General features: G+C 48.0%; 1 protein-coding gene across 2 annotated transcripts; it reads left to right on the top strand.

Annotated features, from left to right (window-relative positions):
• Positions 1–326: 326 nt before the first annotated feature.
• Ms4a10 (membrane spanning 4-domains A10) lies at positions 327–15,540 on the top strand. 2 transcript variants are annotated; one of them, XM_063286965.1, is made up of 8 exons: positions 327–407; positions 6,207–6,402; positions 6,751–6,870; positions 7,808–7,864; positions 9,551–9,682; positions 10,711–10,821; positions 11,371–11,492; positions 13,390–15,540. In XM_063286965.1, exons 2-8 carry the CDS (start codon positions 6,229–6,231, stop codon positions 13,391–13,393), a joined length of 720 nt encoding a protein of 239 aa, XP_063143035.1. In that variant the 5' UTR covers positions 327–407; positions 6,207–6,228; the 3' UTR covers positions 13,394–15,540. The 2 variants fall into 2 exon arrangements, with proteins under 2 accessions (XP_063143035.1, NP_001099806.1); NM_001106336.1 differs by having other exon boundaries at positions 350–407; positions 11,371–11,464; positions 13,390–13,490.
• The last annotated feature ends 12,168 nt before the right edge of the window (positions 15,541–27,708 follow it).

Below are 27,708 nucleotides of genomic sequence, written 5' to 3'. Positions count from 1 at the left end.
CACGTCAATCACACACACACAAATAAAAATTTGAAAATTTTAATAATCAAATCGTTCAAATGCTGCCTCTGCCAACATGGCAATCCTTCTTCATCAGATTCTCCATAAATCGTCTGAAATGTCAGCACTGCAACATTAACGGTCTCAGCTGTCAAGGGGAGACAGACATAAGGAAGGAGACTCAGATTTTCACCTGTCCAGGTTTGGAGGCAGGCTGGTTTTGAAGGATCTAGTCCAGACATGCGTCTCTGATTAGCTGGGAGCGGGAGCAAGGGGTGGGTCCCAGAAAGAAAAGAATCCAAAGTCTAAAGCCATAAAGATGTTCTGATTTCCACCTCTGGCTCTGTCTGAGGCAGCTCTGGATAGTAAGGGACAGCTGAAGCCCACAGAAGAGGTCCCTGGGCCAGGTGAGTGTCCCCTTTCCACAATAGAAACAAACAAGGGAGGGTCATCAGGGCCTCGAGTAGGGTTCAATCTTAACACAAGAGATCAGCCTCTTGTGCCTGTCAGTCAGTAGCTGCAAGCTGGAGGTGAGTGGCTGAAACTTGATGACCCTCCCCGCAGAAAGGAACAGTTACTGTTTTCCAAGCAATATCAGCAGCAGCTGGAGAACAGATGTTCCTTGCTATGGAGTCCTGGGAAGTGGACTTACTGGGGGGTTACTACAGGCCTCTCTCCAGGGAGGAGTCTGCGACCAGGAACCCAGCCCACTACCAGTTGGTGATCCTGAGAACTAAGAGGAATGTAACCCCTTCCCTTCTAACCCTGGGATCTTGAGCACAAGGAAAGACAGATTCGAAATGGCAGAGCAAGAAAGAGACTTAGGAAAGTCCACTCTCTCTTTCCCAGATCCTCCTTTTCACACCAAGTGCCTTATCCTGAGACCCCAAGAAAGGTCACTTTGCAAATGTCAGGGCCCCTTTTGACTTAACATAACTGAAAACTGAATCTTCTAAGGGTGGCTGCCCATTGCCACTCTGCCACACAGTGTGACTTAATACCTCTCGGTTCCTGCCTTTCTCTGCCTAACATGCCCATACACACATCTACATACATGCACATATACTATATACACATACACATATATGTGTAAACACACACTACACTACCCTCTCTGCTTTCTTGGCTTCTTCTGCACTGTCTGCTTAGAGTCACATGCACAACCGTCTACCCCAGACCTCCCATGGACGGATCTTATCCATTCCACACACTCCTGGTACCCGGCTCATTGCTCTGCAGACAGAGTTCTGAAGGGCAATGTGGGCTCCCAGTTGACTGTCTCCATACACTTCACCTTCCCAGCTATCAGGAGCCCTTAGCTGATTCCTCTCCCTGCTCTGAGCAGCAGTCAGATGGAGGCCATGAACTTCCCATCTGGAGATTAGAATGGGACCTGTCTTAACAGAGAATCAGACAGACGTTAGGTGAGATTCTGGCTATAGGGCAGCTATCACTGGCTTTTATAACTAAATTCCATCCTCACAGCCCATCCTCAGGCAAGCACTAGTGATCCTGTGTGTCCATACAAACAGACTTAGACACTGAAATGCAGGAGTAGAGCCAGGGTTAGGCCTGGCCTGTCTGCTTGGAAGATTCAGTTCTGGCCCACTAAAAGGTTGAAGGATACTCTGTCTCTGACTCCTACAGCCAAAGGAAACAGGAGACATTTGCGGAAAGTTTTAGCCTAGTATTAATCACCAAGACCCTAAGATTCCTTAACATACCAGACAGCTGGGTCTGTGGGTCCTCACCTGGCTGAGGTGCCTCGGAGAGGAGACCAAAAAATTCTCCTTCCACCCCTCCCATCCTGCCAGTCTACCTTCACCTCAAGGCAGTCTGCTCCAACCTGGAGAAAAGGAGGGCAAAGCAACAGGGCACAAGCATTCTATAGGAGCCTTACCAACAACAGCTTTAAAAGATGGACTCCTAGAAAAACCTAAACCAGGAGAGGAGAGGAGGTTTGAAGAGAGAGAAAGAAGCACTATTGAGGGGGCTAGCATCCTGACGTGGTGGTTTGAATGAGAACAGCCCCCAATAGGTTCATATATTTGAATGCTTAGGCACCAAAGAGTGGCACTATTTGAAAGGATTAGAAGGATTAGGAGATGTGGCCTTGTTGGAGGAAGAGTGTCACTGGGGGTGGATTTAGAGATTTCAGAAGCCCATTCCAGGTCTATCTAGTCTCTCTCTCTCTCTCTCTCTCTCTCTCTCTCTCTCTCTCTCTCTCGCTCGCTCTCGCTCTCGCTCTTGCTCTCGCTCTTTCTCTCACTCTCTCAAGCTCTTAGCTACTTCACCAATGCCATGCATGCTGCCATGCTCCCTGCCACAATGATAATGAACTAAACCTCTGAAACTGTAAGCAAATCCCCAATTAAATGTTTTTGTTTATGTTATCTTGGTCATGATGTCTCTTCATAGTAATTAAGATAGAAGTTGGTACCAGGCCTGACCATGGTGTTTGCACAAGAAATATGGAAGACTTGGGGACTTTAAACTAGAAAAGTGGTTGAACACCTTAAGTGGGGTTTAATGGGAACTGACCCGCTTACTAACAGAAGCATAGAAGACAGAGGTGCTGGAAGAAATGTACATTATGACAGCGTGGCTCAAGAGGCTTCAGAAAGAAAGAATATTAGTAGTTAACGGTCTGGAAACTGTTCTTGTGGTATTAGCAAAGAAGGTGACTGACCGCCTTCTGCCCTTGTCCCAAAATTCTGCATAGGGCTAAATTGAAGAGTTTTGGATTAATGGTGTTGGCATGAATGGTTTTGAGACAGCTTACTGTTGGCTATAGTATGTGGTTATTAGTAGTCACTTTTGTGCAGGTCTATAATAAAAAGGAGTAAGCTTGACAAAAAGAAATATAAAATGTGAACTATGAAAAGAAAATCAGCACTAGGCTAGGTGGTGTTGGAGCCAAGTCCAACAGTGAGGAGTGCTCGAGGAGATAAAAGGTTTAAAGAAAGACCTGATTCTAAATAGAGGAGTAGTGACCTCAGGGCAAGACCCTACCCAGCTAAGCTTCCAACCTGTGAAAAGGAATTAGAGAAAAGCTTAAGCACTGAAGGAAACCAAGAACAGAAATTTCATGCAAATGTAACTGAACAAGGGGGCCAAGTTCCCCTCCGTCAAGCAGCAGAACTTGGCAGCGTTGGCCACACGATTCTGGTTTTAGAGTGAAGGATACAAGAAGGGGACTGTGACATCTTCCTCCACGGCTCAGAGAAGCCTCTGAGGACAAGCATGTGTCAATGTTGTCTCTGCATAGAGGCCCAAAGATGCCATTGAGCGAAGCTATGAAGATGAAGCTTAGATTTTACAGGAGAGCACAAAATGAAGATGCCAGAATTGTGAGATACCTGCCACGGAGAGTTCCGGACTAGGTATGGAGCCATCCCAAGAGAGAGAAGTGTGCTGCAGTCAAAGGTAAAAGGAGCTGAAGATCTAAAGAGCACTTTGACATCAGATGTGGAGACGCAGAGTTTGGAGTTTGCCCTGCCAGTGTTCAGTCTCATTTTGGACTATTATTTCTCACCAGCCTCTTTCACTCCCCTTTGGAATGGTAAGAGGTATTTTGTGTCATTGGACATTGGAAGTATGTGAACTGCGTTTTGATTTTTTTTTATATCGTAGCTGGTTACAGTTAAGAAATTGCCATAAGTCTCAGAAGAGATTATGAACTTTGGGCTTTTAAACAGTGTTAAGACTGAAAGATGATGGGGACTTTTGAAATAGAAGTCGGAGTAAATCAATTTTACGTTATGATATGGCTATGAGCCTATGTTGGCCATTGTGATAGTGTGAGTAAGAATTCCCCCAAAGACTCATATATTTCAATGTTAAATCACCAAAGAGTGGCCCTGTTTGAAAGAATTAGAAGGATTAGGAAGTTTGAACTTGATGGAGGAAGAGTGTCGGTCAAAGTGGGCTTTGAGATTTCCAAAGTCCATGCCAAGGCTAGCGATTTCACTGACAGTGCCATGCACGGCAGCATGGTGACATGCACCCCGCCATGATGATAATGAACTAAACCTCTGGAACAGTAAGAAAGCCCTAAATAAAAGCTTTGGTTTGTAAGAGTTACCTTAGTAAGGGTAGAACAGCGATAGAACAGCGATTGCAAATTAAGGTCTCAAGTTCATGGCTAGGGAAGCGGGGAATTTCGCAAGAGGATCAGTCTGGGAGCTTTGTGTGGAAATTAGAAGGCTGCGTCTTTTCAGAGCAGTAGCTGATCTTCTCGTTGTGTGGCCCTTATCTTGAGGACATGGCTCAATCGGCAGCCTGTGTTTTGCAGACCAGTGATGACAACTTCCTGTTGGTCAGGCCCTTATCTTAAAGACATGACTCTGGAACAAGAATAAAGGCTGGAGCCAGGCAATGAAAACTGGAAGGAAAAAAAAAAAAAACATAGCAAGACAGAGTCCCTATAACCAACAGCAAGATAAAGTCACCATTGGCTACAAGAGAGAGTCACTGTTGGCAATGGCCTAGTGCCATTACACTCTTGATTTTGGAATGTGGCAAGGGACTTTACAACCCACACCCTTTTCCCCTCTGGTGTCTAAGGTCTGCCTCCTCTGGCCCCTTCCCCCTAAGAATATACAAAGTTCCTCTTAGCATCATTCCACTCCAATTTAAGTTGGAAATAAGCCTTGAGATCAGAGTCAAAGTCCAAGCCCAACTGTAAGGAAGCCATGAAGACACCAACAGGTGGGATGAGATATCCAAAAACCTCCTAGAACCAGAGGTTTGGAAGTTTGTCATTAAATCCAAAGCAGACCCTACAGAATATCAACTGCAGTGTATGGCTGGATTCTGAGGAAGAAGATTCTATAGCAAATTAAATGTAGGAAATGGCCTTAGTATCAAACAGAGCATGTTCCTACAGGAGTCCTCAGAGCCTTGAAAAGGTAAGGTGATGTGTAAGGTTTCCTAAACTTGTTTAGCCATGACCCCTTTAGTTCTGTTAGGACCAGCATTCCATGGGATGTGCTTTGGGAGAGGGTACTCTTGAGTCCAATTCCTTACTGGATATTTTAACCATTTTCACTGCCACAGCCTACAGAAGCAAGTACCCAGGTGTAGACACTACCCCATCCCCAGTGGCCAGATGGCCACCACCACCAGACACCCCAGGTCATCCCAGCTCTGCCCCCCAAGAAGCTTCACTGAAGTCACAGCTACATCAGAAAGGCCTTGGGAAAGATACACCATTGAAGCCAGACACTCCAAGATCAGCTCACAAAAAAGAGCCACACAGCCATCTCTCTGGGTTCAGCTTCTAAAGCCCAAGAAGAAAATGCCCACTCATCATTCCCACTAAGCCAGGAGCTGCCACTGCTGGTTAATGAAGATACCGACCAGGGGGTGCCACCAGCAGCCCAGGCCAAGAACACAGAAGATGGGATCAGGCCAGCTTACCATGCTTCCACTCCCATTTATTGGCTGTGCAACTTTAGGCATGTGGCTAAGCTTCTCTGAGCCTCGTCTGCAAAATGGGAGTCTGAACATTATTTCCCTCATAGGGTTGGGATGCAGATACTATCAGATGATGCATCAGTGCTTAGAACAAAGAAAGGACTCAAGAGGGTGTGGTGTTGTGGACACTGTTAAATACTGACTCGCTGGCTCCATGTGGGCTCAGAGTAAGCCCTGGGCACAGGTCTCCTTCCCTTCTCTCTCCTATCCCCTCAAACCCAGGAGACATGGACATCACCAAAGGACCATGATTTGGTTCCCATCACCTTCAGTTGTTTCATTCTAACCCACTGGTTGGGGACTGTTTACAAAATGCTCACATGAGCCAAGCCTCCTGACCCCTAGCGCCTGCTTACCTTCCAGGTAGCCAGTGGAAGCTCCCTCTTGTACTGGGTAGGCATGAAGTTCATCTGGTCATCATTGCTCTTCAACCCCAGGGAGGCTGAGAACATTCCTAGGCTCTGGATTGTTTAAATCAAAGTCAGTAGGCTTCTACTTTCTAAATCCCCACTCGGCTTTGCAGAGGGTCTTTTTCTCTGTGTGTACTTGTTATGTGTGTGTGTCCTCACCTCTAATAAAAAGCCTTGCTTTACCATCTGAAAACAAGTCAAGGTCAAAAGCTACTGGGCAAGGCCACCACTGTCCAGGGGGCAGAGGTGACAGCAAGAGTTGCATCCGAGCCTCAGACACAAGCTCAACCCTAACAAGTTCTTCTTCTTGGTCTACAGCCAGGGTTTCCTACCAGAGTCAATGTCTAGACAAGTTCCCACAGTGACTGCCAGCAGTGCCATTGGACAAGCCTCTCAATGGCAGAGCCCAGGACCTTCCCAGCCTGCACAGAAAGTGGCCCAGCCCCAGCATCTGGTTCCGGATGGGTACCTTGAGAAACCCATGGAGGGAAGTGGTCTCCTGCAGAAGTTGGGTGTGAGTAGGGAGGTGACACCCAGGGAAGAGGTTAAGGAGGAAGCCCTCAGATCCCAGTTACACTCATCCTAAAACTTAGACAGACAAGCCAGGAAGGCTGGTGCTTTGTGGAGTGGGCACAGGATCCAGGATGCCAGCCATGCAGAAACAAAACAGAATGCCCCTGGTGGGATTTTGACATCCTTGCCTGTCCCTCCATTGGGCCCTGGGGAGGGGGGGCACCCTCCTTGATGACCAAGACCGATGAGAAGTAAGGAAATGAACTCCCACCAGTAGGTCTAGGCTCTGGTAGTTATGTAGGGTTAACCATTTGCCATCTCCCTTAGCTACTTCTGGCTTCCCACCCAGGGCTTTCACATCGCCATTGCTTTTGCACACCTGACCTTTGGTGGTTACCTGATCTCCACAGTCAAGAATCTGCACTTGGTGGTGTTGAAGTGCTGGTATCCACTCTGGGGAGCTGTTTCTGTGAGTAGGAGCCCAAATCAGTGGGTACAGGGATACAGGGCCCCTGGGAGGCCCTGGCACTAGAAGCTGAGTGTAGCCAAGAGGCATGAAGAATAAGCCTACCTGCCTCCATCTTCCCTCTCTATAGATAATGCCTGTCACTCGTGGGACCTGTGGACCCTCCTTTAATTAACCATGTATGTGAGTAGAGAGAAGAGCCAGGATGAGCTAGGTTCACAAGGCTTCTGAGCACCCAGCCTTTTGTAGTCAAAGCCTTTCATTGTTATTAGGCTCTTTCTGCTACCACACACAGCTATGATCCATAACCCCTGTCCTTCCAGGGCCATCGGCCAGAACAAGAGACAATATGGGACTCACACACACACACACACCATCCCCCAGAGAATCCATGCTCCTCCAGAACTCCAGGGCACTGTCCTGGCCCTGAAAACTGCCTTCACACTTAGCCCCAGCTCCATAGTATCCTCGTGGGCAAATGTCTTCACCCCCATCCCCAGCTTCCCCTCAGTCCTCCATCCCCACTGCCCCAGCTTGGCATTCCTATTACAGTAACAAGTCTTTCTACACATGAGATACCTATCACACGTGTTCCGCAGGAAGGCCACATAGCTAGGACTCAGCATACATATATTAGATAGATCAGAAATACCCTAGGTCTCAGAACCAGAACCCTCAGAACCCTCCCTCCCTAGTGCAGGAGCGAGGTTGAGGGAGGGTGGTTACTGTGACCTAGTTGTGACCTGCATGAAGTCAGAGGTCTGTGTCCTCCGTGGGTAAGCACATTGAGGGGAGAGGCTCCATGGAGTGGGCCTGCTCTGTCCAAGTGCTGTTCTCTACCTCACCTCCCACCAGGGGTTTGTTTTCTTAGAGAATGAAGGGGACTGTGTGGTCTCAAGGTACCTCGATGTCTCTCCTGACCTCTAAACCTGGTCTGCAGTTTCTCATTTCAGGGATCTTAGCCACGACAACAGTGACATTTCCCAAGACCTCTCTGGTGAGTTGGTACCTTGAGATCCTTCTTTCAAAGCTAGGGGAAGGGACAAGAGCATCAGTATGCAGGGGTGACCAGAATGTACCTTCAGGATAGAAGAAGGTGTCTGAGAGGCTCCGGGTGCAGACAACTGACTAGAGTTGACAGGGAAGAAGGGGAACCCCACCTGGAGCTCCTGCCCCCTCAGGAATGGCTCCAGGAACCCACCCCTCCATCCAGAACAGACCTTGGCTTCTTCATTAATTGCTTTTTCAAGATGCCTGACAGAGAGTGCCCTAAGGTTTAAGAAGGTCCAGGCTACTGTAGTGAGGAAGACTTGGCAGCAGGACTGGGAGGCTGCTTGCTCACATCCGAGTGGACCAGAGAGCAGAGAGATGAATGCTGGTGCTCATCTGACCCCTTTTTATTATTCTGCCTGGGAACCCCTCCCCCACCAATAGGACGACGCTACCTACTCTTAGGATGGGTCCTCTCTCTTCAGTCAAACCTCTCTGGAATACCTTCACAGACATGCCCAGAGGTGTGTCTCCTAGGTGATTCTAAGTCCACTCAAGTTAACAGTGAAGAGTAGGCATCATAGCTTCCTTCCAAACCTGTCCAATCTTTGTTTATTCTTTCACAATTTCATGCATATGTATTGTGTGTTTTGATCGTATGCCCTGCTCCCGTCTTATCCTCTCTTATGCCTTCCGCCTCCCACAAAACCCTTTCTTCCTCCCTCAGCACTCAAGTCCCCCTCCTACTTTCACGTCTTGTCTTTGCTTTGCTTTGGGATTTGTGTCCCATTGTATTTTAATTAGCATTACCTACATGAGCATGGGTGGGAGTTATTTACTTGAGCAAGGACAACCTACCTGCCTGCACCACTGAGAACTGTGATGCCTACTTCCCTCACAAAACCTAACTGCCTATTGCTCCTCAGAGCAAATCTAGCACGTTTTGACTTCATTCATTGCATGGCAATTTAAACCTCTAAGCCACCAGCCTGAGGACCACTTGGCTCTGCATCCCTTTCCCAGGTCCTAACACCACTTCTAAATACCCCTCAGGTCCTCACCTTCTCCAACCCATACCCTCTCCTAGAGTTCACTTCTATCCCCACCAACTGTGACCTGGAGGAGTCATCCCACACTCTCTCCTCACTGCAGCCCAAAGGTTTATTTCTGGAGTTTAAGTCCTACCATGTCCTTGAGCTTCTTGAGGGGCATAGAGAATAGGCATGTGACCCAGCAGAGGCAGGAAATGCCTGGCAGAGACCTGCCTGACAGGGGGCCCTGTTTCAGAACCCCAGCAGGATAGATGGAGAGGAGGGAAGATCCTGGGGGATTAAGGAACAGAATCCTTTTGGGGTCTTTCTGCCCTTCCCTGTGCAGTCCTCAGGGTGTTAGCCTCTGAGAGCTGGCGAACCTGCTATAGGATGCTCAATAGGGAGTGTATGATGATGCATCCTTCTTTAGTATAAGCCTCATGTACCTCTTGGTCCTTCCAATGTGTCCAATAGAGGATGAGCATGCCAGGGCTCTCCCCAGCTATCAGGGACTGCTGTGTGACTTAGCAGCCTTGAGGTCAAGACAAGCAGAGCCTCCAGATGGGGGTGAGGATGTCACAAACCAATTTCCTGGAAGGAGGGCCTTGAGTTGGATCACTAAGCTCTGGCCATAAGCTCTAACATTTCAACTCTGCTTGCAGAAAATTCTGTGTGTGGTAGCAAACGTCATCAGCTTGTTCTGCGCCCTGGCCGGCTTCTTCGTCATTGCCAAGGACCTCTTTCTGGAGAATCCTTTTCCATGGCCAATCTGGAGACCATACCCCAACCCCACAGTGAGTTCCCCTCCCCTCTTGAGTTCTCTGAATCCAAGGAGGGAACAGCCTTGAGCTTGGCTGAGAAACAATCGCCATTCATAAAACCTATCTTGGAACCAGGCACTGCCAATCTGTACACACCCCTCTGGAGGCATGGTGGAAGCAACATGGCCGGCCTTCTGATGAGTCAACAGTAGGAAACTGGACTGTGCTTCAAGTCACCATGTCCAGTCCTCCTTTTACATATGGGAAAATTGAAGCCCAGAGAGACTGGAAGTCTTACCTGGTGCTGAGCAGCCAGTTGACTGCTAGACCACGCCCTAGAACTGCTGGTTCCACATTTAAAGCACCTCCTCCCAACAGCCTTGCAGAACAGGCTAAGTCCTCTTTGCTACCCCCATTTTATGAGAGTGAACACTGAGGTTCAAATTGGAAAAATTAGGCCAGAGGCCATGCAGCAAGTCCAGGGTGGAGAGGACTTAAAGCCTGGCCTGCAACAGCCCACCCAGTTCTCTTTCCCTGCACCATTGCTGCCTCTACAGCAGGAGGGAACACTGCCACTCTAAGTTAGGTGCCTCTCAACCAGGTTCCAAAGTGACACAAGTTGCATACGCACTCGTGCTTCCCTGGTGCATGTGGATCTCTTCCTGGAGATCTTCCTGTTGGGGCCCACAGCCATCACAGCCTGTAGGATAATTGGTCAATAGCTTTGCCCCAGTGGTTCCCAGCTTACCCCTCTCACACCCTGCAATAGAACACACTTTCTCTCTAGGTCTAAGCAACTCCAACCGCTGAGGAGAGTTGTTCAGATGACCCTTAGGGCCACTTCCAGTACTCCCAGGGACTTGAGAGACTCTCTGGTCCCCATGTTCAAGAAACATTCACCTAACCCCCCACCCCCTATGTGCCTGGCATTGGGCATAGGGCATGATTCCTCCCTACCCTCTGAGGGGATCAGGACCCCTGCTGTTTCTTCTGAGGATCTGCCTGCCAGTCTCAAGTGACAGACAAGACACCCTGTCCTATCTTCCTGCCACCCCCTGCAGAGCTACATCCAAAGACTAGAGCTGACTCTGCTCTGCTTTACCTTCCTGGAGATCTTCCTGTCGGCGTCCACCGCCATTACAGCCTGTAGGATGAAACGCCCGCATGCAGAGGTGAGGCCTTCCTGTAGACAAACCCTCAGGGCATGGAGAGGCAGCAGAGAGCTCAGAATGGGCAGATAGCAAGCAAGAGTCACGGACTGGGCACTCAGGAGATACTGGCCTTCTGTGGAGCGCTGCTTTAATCTGCATGTAATTAGATAGGTATGAGCTATCGAGACACAGATAAGCATAGCTTTATTGCAACTTCTTTCAGGGAGGTGTGTGCTTGCCACTACACAGTTAACTAAACCAAGGCTTAGAGAAATCACACCACCTCCTAAAGCTGGAGCAGACCAGCCCACGTTGGGAAACCCAGTGGGATGAACAACTTGCCCACAGTCAACAGGACTCAGGAGCAAAACTAGAACTCCACCAGCTCTCCCCTGTGGATCTTCCTCAATCAGTGTTGGGAAGACTCTCACACATAGACATCTAGAAGTTTCCTCATTGAGCCTCATGTAGAGCTTGAGACTTTGAAAGTGACCCTGCCAAGACACACTTTATAAAGAACTGATCACACCATGTACTAGACCAATAAGGACAGTGACTTCTCTATTGCAGGACAAGGATGATACCCCTCTCATCCCTGACACACCTATGGAACTTAAAGGTCTGTCACTAGGACCACCACCATCCTATAAAGATGTGACTCAAGGTAACACGCAGCACGAGCAAAATAAGAGGTAAGGGGGTTCTCATCCTGGGCTCCACAGATCTTTGGAAGGAAGTCACCATGGCCCCTTCTCCCTGGCTTAGACAGGGACTAGTTCCCCCTGGGAAAGGGACAAACAGTGATGCTTCTAAAATAGTCCACCAAGGAATAAGTAGTGGTCCCTTCCCCTCTGCCACCCTGGACCCAGATATGTCAGTGCCTGAGATACCAGCCTCCTCTACTGAATCTGGGTAAAACCAGATGTCCTCCTTGCCTACCTCCAGGGTGGCTCTTAGGTGACCCCTTCACACCCCGGCCTCCTACCCACAGCAGGGGTCCAGTGGCTGCCCATAGCTGGAGTGGCATAGACTATGTCTAGGGTAGTCATGAACTGAATCACTGGGTTGCCCCAAACAAGCCAGAGGATCATCAAACCAAAACCATGCAAGGTCTCTGTCTCTGGGGCCTCAGTGTCTCCATCTGTAAATGGGGAGTGGTGAGGAGTGACAGCCATGATGCAGGAGGCTTTCGAAAGCTCAGATACCTGAGATTAGAAGTGGAGTTCTAGATGAAATTCTAGCCAGGGAATTCAAGACCGATTCATGCTGGTGGGAAAGTCAAGAAAAGGCTCTGCCCTCCTTCTTCCCAACTTTCAGTGATCAGAGATCACTCTCGAGTCTGGCTTATTTGTGACCCACACTGGATTCCTTCCGTTTCTTTAAGTTAATTTGTTTCTTATATTATCATCAGGAGTCTCTGTTTAGCAATAAAAACTTTTATAACCAAAGTAACAAACAAGATAAGACTAAATATCACCAGATTCTTGGACCCTCTGCCATGACCTTACCTGCTGCTCAGGGCTTTCTCACTCTGCTGCAGCCTCCCTAAGCTACCATGACAGTCCCTAACACACAAGCATACCCTGCCTGTTCCTTTACCAGGACCCTCCTCCCCTAATACTAGCAGAGCTTACTCTGAGCCTTTCTTAGGCCACCAGCTCTGGACCGCTCTAGCCTCTGACTCCTTCAGTAAGTGTTAGTGTAGTTCCAAGCTGAATTCCTGCCCACTGAGGTTGCACAGGTGGTTGTGGCGTGGCCCTGGATCTCCACAAGGAATAGTTCACAGGGGAAGTGAGATACGTACATTCAAATACCAACATCAGCCCTCTTAGTTCAAAGGAACCCTGTCCTCCCAGCAGTCTACCTACCACACAACAAGGGCTGGGGTCCACACACACCTGGGTCCAGGGAGAGCTCAGTCCTGACTTGGAGGTGCCAATTGTCCCTGTACCTATTCAATTCTAAACACCTTTGAATGATAACACAAGTCCACTAAAGAAAGGGGTTATTACATGTGTGTCCTAAGGGCATGTAGTTCAGTGGGTGGAGGGTTTTCCTAACTAGGAAACAAGCCAAGTAGATCTCTTCACCCAATTCAGTTTGCAGAAAAGACGTGGATTTGAACTCTGATCTCAGTTACATTTCCTTGAATTGGAATTCTACTTTCTAGTCTCATCCAATTCCTATGTTAAGAGAATCTTGGTGAATCATCCCACCTAACCTCATGCCACAGATGGAGAAACTAAGGCCCAGATGGGTGAGGCAGACTCGCTGAGTGCTCCCCAGAAGGTGGCTTTTACGGACAAGAGGCTGAGTTCTATGTCTTACGTTATGTCGCTCTAGCCATGACTCCTTGGCTCTGTCATACCTGCTTCCTGGGATCTTGAAAGTTGGAAGAAGATCAACTCTGTGTCTAGCACCCGCCTTAGCTTGTAGCTCCCGAACCTATTGTTTCTTCCAGTCTGAGTTTCTAACCCCACTACCAACCCAGAAACATTCATGGGCCTCCCAAACATGGGCCTCCTCTCTCCGCACTGCAGTGTACTTCGGCACTGAGGCAGATCTAATGGTTATTCCCTTGTCCCACAGATAAAGACTGAGTTCCTGCAGTACCAAGTCCATCGCCGCCTCCCATCGGCTGGAGTCTGATGATGACACAGGCGTGACTCAATAAAAGCATAACTACTATAAAGAGAAACAGGGGTGCTCTGAGAGTGTGATGGAAACAGAGGGGAGTGGAGTGGAGAAGCCAACAGGCCTCTCCCACGGAGGCATCAAGGGATGCCTATGGGTCTAACTGTCCAGTGTAGGCATAAATTTTTTTACAACCTACTTTTAATATGGGTTCAACCTCTCCTCTAGCCAGCAGAGGTTGTAGAAGAGAAAAGTTATTAGGATGTGGGGGAAGTGGACCTGTTCAGCAATAGTTCTTTGGAGGCAAGATTGATCTTCTTTCTCAGCAATTCGGTCCTGTAGCAAACATCAAATATGATTCAGCAGTTGCAGACCAGACCTCTAGGCAGGCAGACACCAGGCACAAACCAGCAGCTATAGTCCAGTCCTTTCAGCAGGCAGAACCCAGGCAGCTGTAGTTCAATCCTGAAGAAAACGCCAGGCTCGCCAACAGACCTGAGGTGAGGCCAACAAAGCAGCAAGCATTTGCAAGAACCTCATGAGCAAGTTTCTCTTAATGGTGGCATTACCACAAGTTGAGCTCAACAACGCTATGTAAGGCGATCCAATAGATGCCTGTCGATAGCAAAGAATAGTGGAATGGAGCAAACCAAGCCAATGCTTAGTGCTCATCTCCCACTGTCTGGGAGGCCATGTTGATACTCCTTTATCAAGTATCCTTTCATGTGTTTGCTATATCAAAACATCCTTTCACCTGTGTCTGCTTCAGGAAAACAGCCTTTACCTTTTTGCTTTAGCAAGACATTGTTTCTCCTGTATGCCTCAGAAAAACATCATTTGATGTAACTAACGTTCCAAAGAAACTAGAAATTTCCACTTCAGTCCAGGCTCTGCCACTGTGTCTGTGTCTGTGTGTGTTTATTCTGTGTGTGTGTCTGTGTGTCTGTGTCTGTCTATGTGTGTGTGTGTCTGTGTGTATGTCTATGTATGTATGTCTGTGTGTCTGTCTATCTGTCTGTGTGTGTGTCTGTGTGTGTGTGTCTGTGTGTGTCTGTGTGTATGTCTGTGTGTCTGTCTGTGTGTGTCTGTGTGTGTGGGTGTGTGTGTGTCTGTGTGTCTGTGTGTGTGTCTGTGTGTGTCTGTGTGTCTGTGTGTGTGTGTATGTGTGTGTTTATGTCTGTGTGTGTGTCTGTTCTGTGTGTGTTTATGTCTCTGTGTGTGTGTGTCTGTGTGTGTCTGTGTCTGTGTGTCTGTGGGGGAGTGTGGGTGTCTGTGTGTGTCTGGGTGTGTGTTTGGGTGTGTCTGGATGTGTGTCTGTGTTTGTGTGTCTCTGTGTGTGGGTGTGGGTGTATGTCTGTGTGTCTGTGTGTGTGTCTGTGTGTGTTTATATCTGTGCGTGTCTGTGTGTGTTTATATCTGCGTGTGTCTGTGTGTGTGTGTGTTGAGCATGTGTGTATGCATGTTTACATGTGTCAGGGCATGGGAGGTATACATGCATATGTGTGCATATGGCGACTATTGATGTCAGAAATCATCCTAGATCCAATGAAGAGGTCTGAAGTGTATCCTCCATCCTTCTTCCTCTTCATTCACTGAAGCAGGACCTCTCACTCTAACCCAGAGCTTGCCAATATGGCTATTGCTGCTGACTAGCTCTGGGCATCCCATATCTCTCTGCCTTCTGAGCCTGGAATTACAGGTGAGCTACCATGCCCCCACCCAGTCTAGGTTCCAGGGATCTGGGGTCTGCTGGCTAGTTTTATGTCAACTTAACATAAACTAAAGTCACCTGAGAGGGGGGAACCTAAATTAAGAAGATGCCTCCATAATATCATAATATGTAAACCTGTACTTTCTTAACTGATGACTGATGGGGGAGGGCCCAGCCCATTGTGGGTGGGGCCATCCCTGGTCTGGTAGGCCTGGGTTCTATAAGAAAGCAGGTTGAGCAAACCTTGGGGAGCAAGCTCGTAAGCAGCATCCCTCCACGGCCTCTGCATCAGCTCCTGCCTCCAGGTTCCTGCCATGTTTGAGTTCCTGTCCTGGCTTCCTTCAGTGATGGCCTACAATGTGAAAGAGTAAACCCAATAAACACTTTCCTCCCCAGCTTGCTTTTTGGTCATGTTGTTTTGTCTCAGCGACAGAAGCCTGAACTAAATCAGGATTCAAGCTCCAGTCCTTCCCCTGTGTTTCCACAGGCACTTTAACAAGCACTGAACCACCTCCTTAGCCCCATTTCTTTCTTACAGAGACTTACTTCTTCCCTCAAAAGACCTGAGTCCACCTGAGAAGTTCCTCACTTCTCACTCCCTGGGGCTATAATCACTTTTTCTTGGCCCACTCTTTCCTTCTAGACTAGCATGATGTCTGGCACTGAGTCTACAGCAAACTGCATTGAGTATCCCAGGCCTCTACCAACGATTGAACTCTGTCACCCACCAGGGTTCAGCTGGGAAAGATATCCCTGAGGATGCACGCTGAGACTTAATGCAAGGAACTGGCAAATGAGATTGCAGACCCCTGCAGAACAGGTCCAGGATATATGGAATAGGTCATCCGCAGGGCAGACAGACTACAGGGGAGGCGGTCTGGAAGGCTGGGGCTGCCACCCAGGAGGGATTTCCAGGAGGAAAGGTGTCTACTGGGAGGAGATTTCTACAGAGCACGGGAGCCTTGGTTCTATTTCTTATGTCTTTCCACAGATGGAGTCAGGCCTATCCTGATTAACTGAGAAAGTCTCTCTCTCAGTTATGGATCTGATCACAGTCCCAAACATCTGCACAAGAAAACCCAGACTCAAGTCTTCTGAGTAACTGGGGGCCTGAACTGTGACATGATTTCCCTCGACCATCTGTGAGTAAACCTGTGTGTTCCAAACAGGGACTTGATGACAGACCGAAGGGTCCCACTGAGGAAAGCAGTGAGCTCACTGGGGTCACTTGCAGAAGTTACTCAAACGCACCTGCACCACCAGCCTGAGTGGCAGAACGCCTATCAACCGCATCCTTGGCACTCCCCCTCCGACACGTGTCTCCACATCCTCTGCTCAGTGGCTGTGTGCTGCTCAGTGGCGTGCTTGGGGCCGGTCCTTGGGAGTCTCCTAACTCTCTGGACTCCCTGTGCACTTCTCGCCTTCCCCCAGGTAGGAATGTATAAGAAGAAATGGCACACCAAGGTCACATAGCAAAGGCCTGTCGCAGCCACACAGAGATAAAGCTGAAGAGGAAGTGGCCGATGAGACCAGAACCTACAGCATTACCTTTGCAAGCTGAGGGGATTAGTCTTCAAACGCCCGCACAATAGGTTTGTTTTTTTGTTTTGTTTTGTTTTGTTTTTTTATTTCAGACCACCAGCTAACATTTATTGAGTCCCACTCTGTGCCTGGCAACCATTCTAAATACTTTTTATCCCCCCCAAAGATGTTTTTGAGCCAGGCAGTGGAGCACTAACTAGGGAGGCAGAGGCAGGTGGATCTCTGTGAATTTGAGGCCAGCCTGGCCTTCAATGCAAGTTCCAGGACAGCCAGGGCTGTTACACCGAGAAACCGTGTCTTGATAAAAACCAGTTTATAGCTGAGCAAACTCAGACAGGTGGATGCTGAGTCATCCCTCATAGTCACGTGGTTTGAATGAAAAACGTTCTCCTTAGGCTCAGGATCTGAACACCGGTCCCCATTGGTGGAGGGGTGCTGTTTGTAGCGGTTATGCAGAAATGCAGCCTTGCTAGGGGAGGTGCATCCCTGGGGCAGGGCTTTGAGAATAAAAAGCGCCCCTCCCCCATGTCGTTCTGGCTCGGCTTTGTGCTGTGTTAAGGATGTGAGCTCTCAGCCTCCTGTTCCCGCCACCCTGCCCAGTGCCATGCTTCCCTCACTTCCATGGTGGACTCTAATCCCTGTGGAACCATAGAGCAACACAAAGCCTTTCTTCTACAAGTTGCCGTGGTCGGTGTTTTACCACAACAACTGAAAAGTAACGAGTACGGTCACCCGCAAGAGAGCGCTAGGACCAGAAATTCCACTCCGTCACAGGCCTGAGCCTGAACTCAGGAGCATTCTGCCATTTTACAGTCTGCAGGTCTCAGGAGGGCCAGAAAGTTGGGCGTCTCACGAAGGCACTCCCTATGGTTAAAAGCAATAAGCAATACGCAAACGCAGTAGGAGCCGGTTTACCTTGGATCTGCTGGCAGGTTGGACCCTGAGCCCCACAGGCACATCTTTTATGAGTTGTGTCAGTCAGGCTGGTTCATGTATGTTGGAAGCAACTGAGCAGGGGCATCAACATCCTCTCTTGGTCTTCAGGGATGTTTGGGGAGACGGTTCTGGATGCAGAGAAAGATGGCACTCCATGCAGGGCACGTGATGAAACTCACGGTGCCAGAAACAGAGGGCAGAGCCTCATCTGACCTGTGACCACTTCTGAAGTAGAAGTGAGTGGCTCCTTAGGGGAGCTCTGGAGAGCGCAAGGATAAGCACAAGAGGCTGAATGTGCACACCTCTAATCCCAGCACTTGGGAGACATACCCAGGCAGGTCTCTGAGTTCAAGGCCAACCTAGTCTACATAAGGAGTTCTAGCCAAGGCTTTATAATGAGATCCTGTCTAAAGAAAAAAAAAAGCACAAAATTGCCAGGATTGGATTCCTGGTGTTCTGGGAACAGAAAACAGAAAAGATATATAAGAACCAGATGTGTAAGACGCATGGATATGTGAACTGTGTGTGCAGGTGCTGGCGACAGAACCTGGGCCCTCTACAAGAGCACCAAGTGTTCTCAACCACTGAGCCAACTCCCCAGCCACTTGAGAAGCCCATTAAACAGCCAAATCTGAGGCAAAAAAAAAAAAAAAAAAAAAAAGCAGAAAAGGGAGATTTATTCAACGTAGCCATACTGGGAAGAGGAAATCCACTGACATCCTCCCTCCCCCAGTCCATCTCCAGGACAGGGATACACATATCTAAGCAGTCAGTCAAGGTGTGATCCTGTCCACCTCTGACACAGTGTCTGGGCAAAATGATCTGAAAAGTTCTTAGAAATGTGTGCACCTCCCCACCCAAAAAAGATAAGCACAGAGGCAGAAGCAGGCCAGTCTTTGTGAATTTAAGGCCAGCCTGGACTACAGAGTGAGTTCCAAGACACTTACCTTTAAGTGAGAACTTACCTTTAAGGGAAAAAAAAATCAAACTTTAAAGTGTGAAATCTCTTTTCTAGGAGATAAGTACCCTCCCCCATGCTGGAGTCTCTTCCTTCTCCCAGCATGAGATTCCCAGGGAAACCCCACTTCTTGGAGTCCGTTGTTCGAATGATCTGATAGTCAGCTGGAGGAACCCATATTATCTCCTTAGGACATCTTCATTTCTTTTTTTTTTCTTTTTTTCGGAGCTGGGGACCAAACCCAGGGCCTTGCGCTTGCTAGGCAAGTGCTCTACCATGACATCTTCATTTCTGATAGGCTAGTTGTAGTTGGTGTGGGCTGTTAGCTCTACACGGCAGCTGAGGGAGAAGAGAGAGCCTGTAGCTGGAAGGCTCTGGGTTCTAACAGAGAATAGCCAGCCACATGTCTGACCACTCCTCATAACAAAGAGAAGTACAGACTTGGGGTACAGACTGTGACTAGTACATCCAGACCCACACAACCCTATGTTCTCTCTGTGTCAAAACCACACACACACACAGATTCCAATACTGGGGATCGCTATGCTCGGATGAGGCCTGGGCTCCCATATGATGCTTAAGGGGTCATTTTGTGTCTTTTATGGACATTTTTGACTGGGTTCATGGGGTGGAAATCTGGAGACAATCCTGCCTAGATGTTCAGTTACCTACCTACACCATCAGCTCAAGGACAAGCCCAGGGCCTGGCACATGAGGCTTCTGGCCTGTCCAATCTTACCCTCCACTCTTCACCCTCAGGCAGGTTGAGTGACGTGCCCATGGAGGCACAGCTACTGATCCCATAATGTTTGCTCAGCCAGGGGAGGACCCAGTGCACATGAGAATAAATTTCTGAATTTGATTTGGGTGGCTTCTCTGGCCTGTAGTTATTTCTAATTTCTGACACTAGGTGGCACTCTAAATCCAGATTTGCATTATTCGGAGCCTTGCAGCCCTGTGAAATAATCGCTATGCTAACGAGGGAGGGGGGGGGCATTGGTCTCTTTGTGTGAATGCAGCAAGTTCGTAAGTAACAGCTAGTGAACTCCTTAGTCGTCATGAAAGATCCCCGAAGAGAGACCCTTACTCAAGTCTCGGGAAATCGCGGACCCCAGACAGAGAGAGACCATTTTGGATGTAATAAGCACAGGCGAGGTTTATTACGGAGATCTCCGGGCCGACACGTATCCCACGCAGGAGACAGGGGTGTCGACCCCGAGTGGCTGGGAGAAGGGCTTTTTAAAGGAAGAAGTCACAAGCTCCAGGAGATGGGGAGATGTCAGAAGGAAATACCAAAAATGTCACAAGGGGAAACTCAAAGTCACAGAATTGTTCTTAAGATTCTAGGGTTTAAATGAGGGGAAAGGTTAAGCATTCTCCTGAGAACAGATCCTGTTGCTGAGTTTTGAGCTAATTTAAAACTTTATCTTTCAATCAAGCTGGACTTGTTGGGAAGATTCTTTGTGTTGTCGTTGTCTCCAATTAGAGACAAGGGTTCCTCTTACAGCAACCTTGAAATTCACACAGCAAGTGCCCAAGAAGGCAGTACTGCCCAGCGGTCCAGTGAGAGCTCAGGTGAGCGATTGCCCAGAGGCCTGCCCAGAGAACAGTGGCTTTGGCACCCCCAGGAGCTTGAAAGAAATGCTACTGTGGCCCCTTCCCAGTGTACTGAGACTGTTTACATTTTGACAAAAGCTGCAAGCTGCTCAGTCAGGTTTAAGGAAGACTTAAGTACCTCAAAATCTTTAGCAATCATCTTCTAGAAGCCTTGCAAGCCTTGCAGACCTCTGGGGAGAGCAGAGTTAGAGGAACCAAGGCAGGCAGGGAAGCAAAGGGAGGCTTCTTGTTCTCCATGGCCCTAGAAGATGCTATACCTCAAGGATCACACAGTAGGCTCACACAATGAGATTCAGCAAAGCTCAAGATCAGCACCTCCACTTGGGAGGCAGAAGCAGGCAGATCCCTGTGAGTTTGAGGCCACCCTAGTCTACATATAGAGTTCCAGGACAGCAAGGGCTACATAGAGAGACTCTATCTCAAAAAACAAAACAACAAAAACATCGAGACCTGGAACTATTGTTATGAAGCCAATATTCACACCACAGTGTGAACTTGTCTTTGCCCAGGATATGAACTTACATGATCAGAGCATCTAGAACATGGTGAAATGCCTCTTAAAAGGTCATTTTAAGTTTTTAATGTTTACTTATATAATATGTATTCATGCATGTCTGGATGAACGTATATGCATGCAATGCCCATGGAGGCCCAGAGAGAGTATAAGATGCCCCAGAACTTGAGTTACAGATGGCTATGAGCCAACCAACATGGGTACTGGGAACTGAAACTGGGCTCTCTCCAAGAGCAGCAAGCACTCTTAATCACTGAACTATCTCTCCAGTGCCAAGGATCAGTTTTTCAAAGAGTTGATTATTTTTATTTTATCTATGTGACCATTTTTTTCTGCATGCACACCTGGTGTCCATGGAAGTGAGGAAAGGGCGCCAGACTCCCTGGGTGGAGTTACAGAGAATTATGAACTACCTCATAGGTGCTAGAAACCCAGGTCCTCTCCAAGAGCAGCAAGCACTTTCAACCACTGAGCCATCTTTCCAGAAATCCCACCCCAACCAACTTAGTATCTCATCTTGTTCATTCATTTGATAATTATTTATGGCTAATTGCTAAGTAACAAGTACCGATTTGTATTTAAAGAATATCCACGGTCCCCAGCTCCAAAAAAAAAAAAATATATATACCAATAAAGAAAATAAAAAACTATACACAGTGAAATGACATTCTAATCAGTGAAAAACCAACACCAAGAAAGGGCTGGGGCTATAGAATGCCCATGTGTGTGTGTGCATGCACACACACGCGCGCACACACACACACACACAATCAGTAGAATATCTTATTATGTAGGACCAAGAAAAGTGCTTGCCATCCAGTTTGCCTCTGATGAAGTAATGTAGTGATGTGTAAGTGACATCTCTACCCTTCACCTTTCCCTAGGAAAAGTGCCCCAAAAAGGCCACAGATGATGGATTCTCCATATCAGTCACTATCGTTGCTTAACAAGCCATCCCAAGACTTAGCAGTATAAAAATAACTGTTGTTGAATTTGGCAGGACAGATATGGACAGGGAAAAGTATCTCTGTTTCATGATTTCTGGGACCTCTGTTGGTCCCAGGTTCAAAGTTAGGATTAATCCGATGAATTGGGGATAGAATCATCACAGAAGCAACTCCTTCTTGATAAGGGTGTTGGCAGCTTGGCTGGGCTGCCAAAGACAGCTCCAGGTGGTCTCTCTGTGTAGGGTTATTTGTTCTTCCTCACAACTTGGAGGCTGAGTTCCAAGAGCCAACATCCTGTGAGAGCCAAGCAGAAGTACTCAGCACTCCGTGATGCATAACAACCCTGATGCATTCCATTAGCTGGGGGCTATCCTGAAGTCTGAAGAATGAGGGACGTAGATTCCAGTACCTGAGGGGTGTCCAGGTGACACAGTAAGAAGATCACATGGATGGAAGACCCCACTCAGGCCAGCTTTGGAAATCCCAGTCCTTAACACCTTTCCAAGAAAGTCTGTCTAGATTTATGCGTTTCTAAGGCAGAGAGCTAAAACCACACAAGCAGAAAAGGATAGCATCTGAATGCTGTTTTATGTTGAGATGCACAGAACAGAAAATATCACTCTGATTTATCTGTCCTTTGTTCTCTATAAGAAGCCTGCTTTAGTTTAATTATTTTGATTTATTCTAATTAACTTGTTTTGTTTTATATCCAAGCTGGTCTCTACTGCCTGATCCTCTTGATGCTCCCACCCCCACCCCCTGAGTGCTGGGATTGTAGGCACATACCACCACACCCAGATGAGAGGCAATTTTAAAGACCTGCAACTTATTTAGAAAGAAGAACAGAGTCAGACTAGGTTACAGCGGGAACTTACCCAAGCTTTAGATAAAGTTCACAAAGGCAGAGAGGTGTGGGTAAAAATCACATGTGTTTTAGAAGCAGAGCTGACCAGCTTCTATCCCTGCACCTCTGAAAAACAAGATTACCTGGAGACTCAGACAAGACCTGCAAGCACCACCCTTGGGTGCTAGCTACTCTGGGCAGAATCCTGATGGCTTAAACTCCTGAGAAACTTAAATATTTTTATGATCTCCTGCAGTAAAATGTATTATCAATATTGCTAACCATCTTGTTAGCATCATGCCTTTTAACCTGATGATAAATGGTGTTTGTGGAGGAAACAGTCTGTCTGTTTCTATGACACTCGTTCGGTAGAGTGAGCAAGAGCATCTGACATGATCACAAGACAGTCAGTTCTTGATGTAAGTAAACAATAGGGTGATCATGAGCTCGGGCCATGCCCAGCGATCCTGTGAGTCCCACAGGCAGCCCTGTTCCTAGGTAATGTTAGACATTTGGAGGCTCCATGGAAACAGAAAAAAATAGTTTGTTGACTCAGAGACTAGGTTCACTCACCTGAGGTTGGATGTGCCATCTGGCTGAGATTTAGGGCTGAGCTGAGCTATGGCAATGAGAGAATTGAGATTCCCCACCACTAAACCAGGGACCAGTTTAATCTGTGGTTCGGGAAAGGGACCTCATACTTTGCTCAGGGATGCTCTTTCTTGGTCACCAAGTCAATATCTCCAAGGGCTGGGGGTATGGCTCAGTGTTACAATCCTTGTTTAGTATGTGTGAAACCCTGGGTACCATCTCCAGCATCACAAAAAGACAGCATCTCCAAGGGTTGTTGTGGAGATGAGGCCACCACACTGACTGAGAGGGACAACCACCACTGAAGTGGATATCACACTGTGAGGAAAACAGGGCTGTCAAGAAGCCAGATGCAGAGGAAATGAGGTTAGGCTACTAAACAGAAGGGAAGAGGGAAGTGACTTATTCTGAAACTCTGTCATTGACCAGATCCTGAGAACTGCATGTACAATGCTGGCACATGCAGAAAGATATTACCTGTCTTTCTGATGAGCTCTCCTTTTACACACAAGCCCCAGCTAACACCCTCTGGTAATGTGTACAGGGTCTCTGTCACTATCCCATTCAAGTCCCCACGAACTTCTGGGAGTGAATCCTACCCATCCCAATTAGGTGATGGGGCGAGATCTCAAACTGAGGAGTCTGAGTTAAAGTCACATTTGAGTGGACTTTTATCAAGCCTTATGACCTGAGATGCCATTACCTCCCCTGTTTATTGGTGAAACTCATTCCTGCTCAAAGGACCTCAGGGCTTTCAGACTTGTGTTCTCCAGAGGAACCCCCAAAGTGATATACGTTCCTTCGAGGCAGGGACCATGACTACCTGTTCCCCTGTTGTTTATTGGGCACAGGGAAAATAATCAGTTCTTGGTAAATGATAGGGTGCTAATGAACACAACCTCTGCACTGGGAAGGCAAAGAAGGCAGGCTCTTCAGGGTTCCTTCACCCCTTTCTCTAGTACACGGATCCTCAGGGTATGGTCTGTGGACCACCAGCACCAGCACCGCCCCACTGCCTGCACCACTACCACCAGCAGCAACACCTGAGAGTTTGCTAGAAACCCAAGCCCATGGCCCCATACCAAGCATACTGAATCCTAACCTCTAAGGCTTGGACACACCTGGAGTTTGACCGATTCTTACTGAATCAGAAATGTTCTTAGATACAGTAGGGAGAGGATGGGATGTGAAATGTTCACCTTCTTAGAGTCCCCTCTTCTACCTGCTCAGGCCATGTCTAACCCCTTCTCTGACCTGTTCACGTCAAGGAGCATGCTATAAGATTCCTCGCACACACCCACACATACAAGCTTCCCTCCCCTCTGCAGACCGAGGGATGGCAGCAGTGTCCCTTCTCGTTTTGGCAAAACCTACAGATACTTTGAGATCTGCAGATAAGCTCTGATCTCCACCCTGAGCAGCAGGTACCAGAGAGCTTTGGAGTGACCCTTCCCTAACCCAGCAGCTTCCCAGAACCCTGTGAGTGCCACAACTGAACGGTTGTAGGCTTCTCCTCCCACTCAGGCCCTCCTTCCCCATCTCATGGGTCAAAGGGATAGAGGCTGAGATGAGCGCTCTCAGTAAGAGCTGACCCCTGTCCTGCTCCCTGTGCTCTGTGGAACAACTCATGGCATACACCTGAAAATAGCTATGCACACTTGCCAAACAGGAGGTGGATCAAGGGTTACATCAGAGGAGCTAGACCCCAAAACAACTCAACAGAGGTCCTGTACTAGCCAGGCATGGTGGCTCCCATCTGTAGCACGCACTCAGGAGGAGGATGAGATAGGCAGATTGCCATGAGCTAATCAAGATGGTTTCAGGCAGGGAGGAGAAGAAAGTCGTGAAAATAGGGACGAGGAGAAAGGAAAGGTAAGGGAAGGGGAGGGGAGGAAAATTTACAGTATCTAAAATAACACCAAGAGACAGCTGGAGCTCCAGTGGACATTTCCCACTGGAGACCTACATGGCGGCTTACTGCCAGGAAGAGTATGGGGGAGCTGGTCATACCACTGGGAACTGTGGAGTAGAAAGATAATGAACCCATAGTGCCGAGGGCAGTTGGTTCTGGGGGAGGGAGAAGGAGGCCTTTGGAGAACTGGGGGACAGTTGGAGAGATTTCAGCCTGACTGAAAGAGGATTCTAGAAAAGCTATAGGAAACCTGTCTTTGAATATGTAAGCAACTGTGAGTAGCAGAGAGGAGCCAGCTGCCGGGTATGTGCTGTGCAGCTCTGTTTACTCTGCACAACCCTGGGAGGCAGTTGTGCTGTTCTTGTGACTATTTTTATTAATAAAGAAACTGAAGCACAGGGAGGCTTGGGTACTCATAAAGATCACGTAGCAATTAAGTAGAGGTGGGAGCCTGGCCAGTCTGACTCCAAAGCCTCAGTTTTTCATAGTAAATCTCCCTGTTCCCAGAAGATAACCAAGACACAGAAAGGATAAAGCAGTTGTCCAAAGCCAGGCAGAGAGTGACACTGTGAGCCAGGATTAGTCACAGAGAGGGAAGGTTTAGTTGCCTGGCAACGGCCCCTCCTGCAGACATTTCTGTCCCTAACTGCTCCTGGTCTGTGCACTGGAGGGGTTGAGTGTCACACATGCCATGAGGTGCTGACAGGGCAAGACCTGGTTTATTTATGTAACCTAAGATCTGCTGACTGAAGGAAACCAGTGCCTACAAATGGACCCATGATATGGATCAGATATTCTCCTAGACTTCAATCATTCATCCTACCAGGGCAGCACGGTTGAGTTTTGAAATCCCCAGCATTAAGTAAACACTTGTTGCCTACAAGGGGTCTCCTGGAGTTCTTTAGTCCCCTGGAATACCAAACCAGGAGGATGATTGTCTATCCTAGAACAATAGTCTGCACTAACAGATGCACACATAGAGGTGCACAGATACACACAGATGGGCACATGCAATTTATACAAGCAAGAGCATAGTGATTTGCAAGCTTGAGTCAAGAGACAAGGACAGTCAGTCTGGTACTCTCTCACTTTGCCCTGGCAGAGGTAAATGGCCACAGGTAAGAGAGAGAGAGAGAGAGAGAGAGAGATTGAAAGACAAGCCCAGACATTCAAACACAAAGAAAGAGACAGACCTTTATTAGTCCTCCCACTCCAACCCCACCCCCATCTCACTGTTCTGCCAGGAGAGTCAAGGTTCTGGAGATCTTTTGATAGCTAACAAGAGCCAACACTTAAAATGAGGATTTATATGCAAATAATGTTTACAAAGTGCCCCCCCCCCAGAAGCAACAATGGGTGAATGGGAAAGTGAGCCAGGGAAAAGCCTGAGGGCACATGAATTACCAGATTACCTTCACAAGAACCTGGGGCTAAACCCTGCTGAGGTCTCTTGAGGGGTGGGGGAGCCCCTTCTTATCCTACTACTAGATGGAACTGAGGAAGAAAGCTACCTACTCTGAAAATTTCAGGAGTCTTCCCTGACCGGTGCATACAGTGATAAACCAGGCTGGGCTCAAGTGGAACCTTGCACAGATGTTAAAGGCACATCCAACGTCTTCTGTCCAAAATCAATCTCTCCTACACACACACACACACACACACACACACACACACACACACACACACACATACACACACACACTCTCACGCTCCATCCCTGGAAGAGACACAAAATTAGACCTGAATTATTTAAGTAGACCCAGGATGTGCTCTAATCAATATTTGCAAGTGACCAGATAGAGGCAAGAGACAGGAAGGGGGTTGGGGGTCTGAGGCAGCCTGGAGAAAACCACAACTCCCTGCAGCTCCCCTTAAATCAGGGACATGAGGGCTCTGAGCCATTACTGGGGAGGCAGGAGCTGACATATAATTACAACACCAGGGTGCAATTGTTCTTAGTGACATGGAGAAGCTGTGCTATTCCCTAACCCTAAGGGTGGACTCAGGTTAACTCCATCAGTATGCATCTGAGACCATGTGTGCAGTGCCTAGGGGGTGTGTCCAAGAATTGGGCATCCACTTTCTACCCTGCAGAAACTTTTCTCTGGCTCTACATCTTCCTTGCCTCCTCCTGGGTCAGCATGTAACCATCCTGGCAGAAATGAAGGTATTCTAAAGAGACACTTTTGCCTATCAGACAATCAAACAAACAGTGGACTCCAAAGAAATGGGAATTTTCTCAGAATTCTCATGCTGGGAGAAGAAAAAAGGGTACCAGCCAGAGGGGAGACAAAAACGGGTACCAGCCAGAGGGGAAATTTGTCCCCTGGAAAGAGCTTGTCAGACCACCTACAGGATGAGACTAAAACCCAGATAATGGTGGGGCAATGGTGGACAGAGTCATACCTTGATAAGGACTACTTAAATGTATTTATCCTTGGCCCTCTATCTAAACTTTCTATCTAACTTTAGAACCCTGAGGTCGAATTTGGGTGATTCACAGAATCTCTTTGCCTCTCTTCCCAGTATGGCCATTTGAATAATTCTTTTTCTAAAGCTTTCCAATTTTAATTTGGCTCTTTCCGGTGGTTTGTTGACGATGGGGTAGCCAGACCTGACTTCGGGCACACGCTGTGACCCCCCAACATTGACAACAAAGCAGTCAGGGTTTTCTGGGCCTCAGACCTGACACTTCGCTGATT

The sequence above is a fragment of the Rattus norvegicus genome, chromosome 1 (assembly GCF_036323735.1).
Source record: "Rattus norvegicus strain BN/NHsdMcwi chromosome 1, GRCr8, whole genome shotgun sequence".
Lineage (NCBI taxonomy): Eukaryota > Metazoa > Chordata > Mammalia > Rodentia > Muridae > Rattus > Rattus norvegicus.
The sequence above is the reverse complement of the archived record's forward strand: the minus strand, read 5'-3'. Positions and strand labels throughout refer to the sequence as shown.